The 8,453-nt window shown below is 46.4% G+C and overlaps 1 protein-coding gene across 3 annotated transcripts in view; it reads left to right on the forward strand.

Annotated features, from left to right (window-relative positions):
- Nucleotides 1-5,295, forward strand: part of CEND1 (cell cycle exit and neuronal differentiation 1) — a 17,752-nt gene extending 12,457 nt beyond the window's left edge. For all 3 annotated transcript variants that reach the window (XM_068685584.1, XM_068685585.1, XM_068685586.1), the window contains exon 2: nt 1,086-5,295. In XM_068685584.1, the coding sequence (XP_068541685.1) occupies nt 1,263-1,655 (393 nt within the window). In that variant the 5' untranslated portion in view covers nt 1,086-1,262 and the 3' untranslated portion in view covers nt 1,656-5,295. The remainder of the gene's footprint in view (nt 1-1,085) is intronic.
- Nucleotides 5,296-8,453: the final 3,158 nt, after the last annotated feature.

The raw sequence follows: 8,453 nt of genomic DNA on the forward strand, positions 1-8,453 counted from the left end.
AGCACCGAAGGTCAGCGGGGAGGTAATGAAGCAGGTGACTCAGATCTGACTGCTGCCTCCTCTTTATTCACTATTTCCCAAACCTGCCGTGGTGCTGTTGGAGGCAGCCCGATGGTGAGCTGCCCACGGCCACCTCTCCTTCCTCCCCTGCATGCAGGGACGTGCTGGTGGGAGCGCCATCTCCCACCTCGTCCTGCCCAGACTGCTGCCTGGATGATATTTTTGCTGTGTTTTTTTTTCTGTCCCTTTGAAGCCTGCTCTGCCTGCTGAATTACTGGGATGCAGCCGTGCTGTTTACTGCTTTCATCAGCTCCTTGGGGAAAATGGCTCCAGCTAACCACCTGCAGTACAGCTGGCGTCCTGCTCAGCTCTGTAGGCAAGCCCAGCTAACCACTGCAAGGAGGAGACAGGAGGGAGAACTCTCAGCCACCGAAATCTTCTTTTTTTTGACAAATCCGTGCAGCTGCACTGGAGTCAGTACACCATTTGGCAGCAGCTGGCCCTTACCTTGCCTTACAGTAGCATTGCTGACAGCCTTGTAGCTCTGATACCCATGATAATTGAGGAACTAATCCATTTTAATTATGCAGTCCCTGTCTAAATAGGGAGTATCAGACAAGATCACATTAACCACTTGTTAAACTTCACATGAGATACTGCTGTAAAATGAGAAGGGTGAGTGTGAATTACGGGCAGGGAGGAGCTACAGATGTGTTTCTCCATGGAACAAGATGTTCTCACCTTACCCAGGAGGAAGGCAGCTGTGGTGAGCCAATGAAAATTAAGATTTATTTGGTTGGAAATGAATACATCTGGTCACTGACAAAGGGCATTGCATACATGGCTAGGATTAGGTTGTCTCACATGGACCATGGCCATGGCAGCAGTAGGTGATGGCTGGTGTGAATGGTTGGTGTTCTCTCAAGTGCAGGCACTGTCGTAGATGCCTTGACTGCAGCTCACAGTTACTAAAGGAAGAACCAACAGTTTTGTGGTTTTTCTGTCCCTCTCCATTGCTTTCAGCTGGGATGTCACTGCCTTGCTCTGTCTTCATTCACCTCTCAGTGCTCTGCTTTCTCTTCCAGGTGCTGTAACATGTCCAGGTAGGACACCACCAGTGTGAACATCATCCCAAGACAGTCACTCCAAGCCATCCCTCTCAGGTGGCTCCTCTGCTTCAACCAGCAGCCAGACAGAGGTGAAGACCTGGGCTTGCTCCCCTTGTGAGAGGCATCCAGTCGCTGCCCACAGCACTCGTAGGGATGGATTCCAAAGGCAACGTCCGAAGTGGAAACAAACCCGACGCCAAGGCCGCCAGCTCTGGAAAGCCAGAAAAGCCCAGCCCTGTGCCTGCCACCAATGCAGACAAGAAGGAGACCCCCAAAGAGCAGCCTGCTCCTGCCACTGCCACCAAGAAGGCAGGCGGCGATGCTGCCATCGTGAACAACCACAGCAACCTGAAACCCAGCCCAGCCGCCACGGAGACACAGGAGGCCACCGGCCAGTCCCCTGACTCTGACCACAAGGGAAACAGCTCCGAGGAGTCACCAGGCAGCATCTTCGACAACATGAAGCCCTTGATCATCATCGGAGGAGTGGCAGTGGCTGCGCTAGCTGTGATTGTGGGAGTGGCGTTCCTAGCCCGGAAAAAATGAAGACCAAGGCAGGGTGGGCTGAGAAACCCAACCCGGCTGTACAGCTCCTTTTGAGACAAATGCATGCAGAGAAATTCTATACATATCTATATATATAGAGCGAGCTAGATAGGTCAACAACAAACACCAACCGCAACTCCAAGAGTCTTGTTCAAGACAACTGTGCCAGTTTGACCCGATGTGGGTAACTCCATGCACTCAGTGTGTTCTTTTCATGTAATATATCTTGGCTTATACCACTGTGTATAGATTACAGCTTCTCCTGATCGGTGTAAATGACGGTGTCCCCTCCCCTCCCTGCTGTCCTCTCTGGGAGACACCCCCACCTCTCTTGCAGTCCCCTGTTCTCAAGTCCAAAGTGTTCTTTGTCCCATCCAGAGTCCCTGCTTTGTGTTTTGGTTTCTGTTTGGTTTGTTTCTAAGTTGGGTTGTGGTGAAGAAGATGTAAGGAGAGATGGAGCCTAGTGAGAAGACCCAGTTCACCTGTCATTGTGTGTAGGGCAAAGTGTGATCTCTAATAGGTCTCGTGTACCTGCTGCTCATCAACCCACCGTTAAAAACCCAACTCCAAAGTGCCCCAGAGAAACCAGGCCAGCTGTAGCTGGAAGCTGCAGTATGGCAGAGCTGAGTAAGCAGCTCAGGACATCACACAAGTCTTTTCACTGGCTGAGCTGCCAACTAGAGAGTGAGCAGAGGGACTGTACCGTGACCGACAGTGCAGGTAGCAGTGTATGGAGATACCTGGCAAAATCCCATGCCGATTGCAGGCAGACAGCAGCTGCCGTCTGCTTGGTTTCTTGCACGTTGGCAGCCTTCAAGATCCCACAGATCAACAAGGTCACGGGGGCAGTGTTCAGGGATAGAGAGGCTTTGTTTTGGATCTAGTATTTCCTAAATTTAGGCTGAGCTTTGCAAGATGCTGTGGCCTCAGCCCAAAATCCCTTAAGGTTAGCTGGACTCTTTATTTCTTGGGGGCTCTGGATCAGGCTGTTCACCTGGTGTTTTCCCACTGAAGGCTCTGGCCTCTCTGCAGATGAGAAGGTAGGAAAACAGGGAGGCACAAGCAGGTTTTAGGGGTGGACAAGAGCTGGGACCCCATAAGAAATAACACTGACCTGCTTCACACCAAGGAAACCCTGGTCAAGGGCACTGGAAATCCATCTGGTGATCCTAGGGTGATTTCTCACCTCCCTCCTGTGAGTGGCAGGGATCTGTGATTCCTCTACATCTTGGAAATGGAAACAAATTCCCAATGCTGGGGAACAGCCTGATTTCATTGGTGAGTACCTCAGATCTAAAGCCAGACCTTGCAAGAAGGAAGGCAGGCGACCAGAGGGTGTTCAGTGCATTGGCAGATGACCTTCGCCTGACACCAAGAAGCGGGCAGATCTTACTCTGAGAGTTTCCACTAGGCTATTTTGGGCTTCCGTGCTACTGCAAAAAGGCTCTTTACCTTGCTCTGTGTTTTTAAATTAGGTCAGAGCTCAGATGAGGTCAGAGATTAGATGAGGTCAGAATCACAGGCCCTCTGGAGCTCAGCAGCAGTTGCAGCCAATGGAGTTTTGCATGAGAAGGTGGGGTGAGTTCAGCAGAAATCAGTTAAAGAGCCACGTGACATGTCTTTGAGCCTGGATGTATAAATTTGGTGGGTACTGGGCCAGAGAAAGGCCTTGGGTACTGTCTTTGTAGTACCTGCTTCTGGCAAAATTACTGGATAGCATGGTGGATGTGTATAACCCAATCTGGTAATTCTTCTCTTGGCTCACATCCTAATTTGCCTCCAAATTTGGCCTGATGGGTGCATATGGCTTCCCCAGATAAAAGCCTTTTTTGACACAGCCTGGCCATTCCTATGCTGAGCTTTGTCATCCTCCTCTTTTCCCCAAGGCTCATAAAATATTCCCAAAAGGCACGCAACCTCTGGGAGTATCAGATGCTCTCTTCTGATGAACAACAGGCTGCTTGCAGCTTGAGTTTAATGTCTACCTCTACTTTTACCAGTACAGAGACAGGAGATGGTTATGTTGGGTTCACGGTGGTTTTGGTATGAGTGCTAACAGCCTCAGGGGAAATCCGGGTAGCTGAAAGCACTCTTCCTCTGTGTTGTGCACATGCCTCCTAGCAGCAGTGCTGGAAGCAGAGGGTCCATGGCTCGGTGCCTCTACAATGTCACTTTTATCTAAAGAACTGATTTCCCCTCGTCCTGTTTTGCAGATGTCTAGTGGTTTACTTTATTTTTTATTTTTTATTTTTTTTTGTGGGTGGGAGAAGGGAGTGCAAGCAACAGAGGAGAGTGAGAGGTATTGGGGAAGCAGAGATGTGAGACAGAATATAACTCAGAAGCAGTCCCAGCAACGCTCCCTTGCAGCAACTGCGGGAGGGCCTTGCAAGAGCACACAGTGGGGCTGCTGCATCTCCTGCCTGCACCTAAACTGAGAGCCTGGGGTGCTACAAAGCCCCCAGACCCCGGCAGCGCCCTTGGTACATCCTTGTGCCGTGCTGGGGTGAGGCCCCATTGCACACCACCTCCCCCTGCTGCTGCTTGCACCCTGACCCGTGCATTCTGCTTTCCCCATGAGGGAGATTTTGGTGCACACACCAGAAGCAAATTGCAGTGCAGTGCGGCCAGGAACCTCATCTATGTGACTGGGAGGACTGTGCCCACCAAGTACAGGGTAACGTATCCAAACGAGTGGGGTTTGGATACAGGGATGGCTATTGCTGTGCTCCCCTTCCCTCAGATCTCTGGGGAAGAGATTTCAGCTTTTGGATGGAGGGAATTTTGTAAGAAATTTCGTTTATGTTGCCCATGAGGAAGGGAAGCCGGCTATCCCTGTTCTGATTCTTGTTTTGCCGAAGTAGGGCTGGTGATTTTCAGACATCGACTTCTGTTTTCAAGTTCTGTCTTCAAAAAAATATTTCTATCTGCCCTGTCTGTTCCTCCCTTTCAACCCCGGATGTGGGATTTATTTTTATTTTTAAAAAAGCATTATTTTTTTTTTAGCAGTGTGTGACATTACAGATGCAGCATCTAACCATCCTGCATTGGCCAGCATAGGTAGATGCAGGGGGAGGAAAAAGAAACACCTGCCTCATTTGAGTGCTTTTTTTTTTTTCTGCTTGTTTTTACTTTCTGAAGTGTTTTTGTGTTTTTATTTCCTTAGCTTAAAGTTCAGCAAGGGAAGAGGGGAAAAACAGTTCTCAGCCAATGTGGGCCTTGACCATTTCTGTCCACATCCAGCCCCCCTTGCCCTTAGGGCATGTGGATGGATTCAAGGCCAGTAACTTCATCCACAAACACACCACAGAGATGGTGCTGGGACTGCAGCTCATCCTCTGGGTATGTGACCACGTGCTTGCCCTCGCTAGGCAGTGAACGTGGTTTGTCTTGTCTCATAATGGAACTTCTGCTTACTGCGATCAATTAACACCACCTGCTGTCCGGATCCTTTCTCTGGAGCCCACCTCTTTGGTTTGGAAAAACACCTCTGTGTATGTGTGCGTGTGTGTGTGTGTGTCTGTACACCACCCTGCCTTGAATATTCTGTGTATGTATGTATACTTGCAGGTTTATATTACTGCAGTCTGGGTAAAGCCACATTCTTTGTAAGGAAAAAAAAAAAAACAAACAACACACAAAACAAACCTGGAGATGACCCTTCATTTGTTCCTCTGCATTCACACAAAGTGTCCGTGATGTCTTTTCTGTGCCATTCACATCTCACCATGCAGCACCCGAATTCCTTTTTCTGTCCTGGTTTCTTCTCAGAGCAAAGAATGTATGGCGAGCGAACTGCCGAATGTACTATGTGCCCATTGTGCTAGGAGCTCAAAGTCACTGTTCCCCCTCCCTGGATATTCGCGTGGGCTACTCGCTTAAAAATAAGGCACTTTTAGCCAATACTGAACTGTACTGGACTGTGTTGTAGTGCTTTTCACAGTGTGGGTCTAGTGTTGACTTGAGTCAGGTAGATCAAGCGTAGATGCCATACAAGCTCCCAAGCACGCAGCTGGGGCCGTGCACTTCAGTCCTGAATTGCAAACGACATCCTCTTAGCAAACACCTCCTGTTCTGCCTTAATGTGCCAGGCTGTGCGGTGGTTTCATTTTGAGAAAAAACGTCCAGCGAGAACTAGGCTGAGAAGAGCAAATTCATCTCTCTCAGAATCGAAACGAGATTGAAACCAAATTTGTTGAGAAGTAGAAGGCTTAAATGACTGAACTCGCTGTGCTAAATAAATAGTTGTCTTTTCTCGTACTGAGCACATGCCGTTATTTGCTTGATGTTATTCTTTGTGTGGTGTTTGTGATATGAAGTCCTTCTATTGATATCTCCGTGGGGAGAATGAATTAATGCTTAAAACTAGTAAGATTCTGCGCTTGGGTTTTGAAGAGATCTAGATTGCTAGTTTACTCTTGATAAAGTGCAAATTAGAAATTTGGGAAACTGACTTCACAAGTATTGCAGCTTATCTCTAAAACTATAGATTTGGTTATTACACCAGATCCCAGTCTATTTTTAAGGAGCCATACGTTTTAGTCAAATACAACGATGTTGTGCTCTTGAGCAACTTTGTAGAAGGCTTTTGATGCTTCTAGCTTTAAGAAAGATGAAATGGGTTACACATCCGCTTCCTCTTTCTCCTGGTTTAATAGACTGTGGTAAGTCCTGCTACTCCTAACAGTTCTGCAGTAGGATGCAAACAACCCTGGAAACAGAAGGATAATGTAGCAGCATTTTTGGGAGGGTAATAATGCATTCTTGTGGCTGCTGTCACACCTCACAAAGCGCTGAGCAGTTGCTTGCCCTGAAGCACTTATTAGCCCCACTAGGTGGAGTGATACATTAAAAATAGATTTGTCTTTGCTGAATCAAAGTTTAGGGATTGATCCCCCAGCTACCAACTCTAGGGGAATTTTTCCATTGGTTTCAGCATGCTGTGATCAGGCTTTGCGATCTTATCGGCACCAGGGCTATGACTGCAGGTCTCTGTAAAATATAAATGCATTTCAGTGGCATGTTTTACAAACCCGGCCAAAATACTTCTTAGTCTTCCGCTGAGTACAAGGGAAACCTTCTCTAGTATTACCTGAGGCAGCCACGCTTACACTGACATTAGCATTTATGTATAAACAACAGGATAACTAAAACACAAAACCAACCAACCAACCAACCAAAAATACTAAAGCCAGTGAGAGGAGATGAATGATTCTTGACTAAAATTCCCTTCCTTTCCTGGAAATGTCACTCGGTTCAGAAATCTGCCTTTTTCTAACTAGAATTGGTTGAAAATATAAATTCTGAGGATTCGTGAAGGAGTAAAAAATGTTCTTGAAGAAATAAACCAAATAAGGAAGATAGTAGTAATAGTACTAGTAGTAATAATAATAATAACAATAAAGGTCTGACTATGAAGCCATGCAAATTATCCCTTGTTAACTGGATTTCTCAAGTATGTTTTTGCTGTCTCTGTTCAATGTTAGAGTTTATGAAGCAAGAAAAAGGCCTGAAGTTTTCCACAACCAACTTTGTGCAATTAAAGGAAATTGCAGATTTATAATTCAGGCATTTTTAAGGGCTGTGTTCTCTCTTTTCACATGCTCTGTTGTCAAAAAGTCTGAAAATCCAATATAATCCCATTTGGATCCTCCAGTTTGTGACTTTTTGTTAGAGCAGGGATGCTGGTACATCTTACTGACCATACAGGTTTGTTCCCTTCATTGAGGACCCGTGGAAGAGCTGCTTCCTGTAGCAGTCAGCAACCACATGGTGTATTTTTCATAAACTGCTACCAGTTCTGCTTTACAAGCTGGGCATCTCCCTTAATGAAGGGGTTGCCACTGACCTGGATAATGAAAATTCTGCATTTAACTTAGTTAAGTTCTTAGTGTTGGAGGCCGGAATTGGGATATTTCCTGATATTTACACTAGAGATATTTGGCTCTTTACTCGTTCACAGAGAAATCTGCTGATGCTGAAGATCTGACCCGGACTGTCAGCACATTTTAGGACTTGTGAGTGGCACTCGATTGACAACTCCACTGCAGAAAGCAGGGAATCCTGAGCAGCAATTTTCTGGGCCAGGGTATGTGGCACCATCCATGTACTTCAGAATTCATACTGTGGGTGACAAAGAAGCCAGGAGAGGGTGATATGAGCAGTGTCTGCCTTCTACTGCGGATTAAATTTTGCTGCTCTGTTTTCAGCCCCTATCTATCCCCATGTGGTTCTTGTCCTGCAGTGACTGTTTGGGTCCTATTCCTAAAATGTCTCCTGTCCCTGCTTCAACTAGAAATTGGTTCTCTTCCAAATTTCATCTTCTTGAAGTATTACTTAATCATTAATGGGAAGTTATTTTTTAAGGGCAAAGAGCACAGAATATGGCCAATAAGGTCAATGATAGTCTTAGCTCTCATGGTCAATATGTAGTAAAAAAGAGAGTGTACTTCATCTAGGTTCATCTTACTGAATGCTTCTGTCTAGAAGATTGTTCTCCTTGGGCTAGACTATGATTCCTTGAATTTAGCAGCCCAGATGATACAAGGTGCAGTTGAGGGGACTGCAACCTAACTGAGACACTGGCTTGAAACATGCCCCATGTGCCATTCAGCTTGATTTGGCTGGCTATATTTCAAGACCATTTTTTAGTCTTTTATTGAATCTTGCATTGGTTAGCTCAGATCACATTATCTTGAGTGACCCTGAGGAGTTAAATCTGTGTAGCAGAGGGTTTTTAATGATAAAGACTTTCTTCCTTTCTCATATCATCAGTCCAGCCATGTGACCTGTTTCCTTTTT

Source organism: Anas acuta, chromosome 5 (genome assembly GCF_963932015.1).
Source record: "Anas acuta chromosome 5, bAnaAcu1.1, whole genome shotgun sequence".
NCBI lineage: Eukaryota > Metazoa > Chordata > Aves > Anseriformes > Anatidae > Anas > Anas acuta.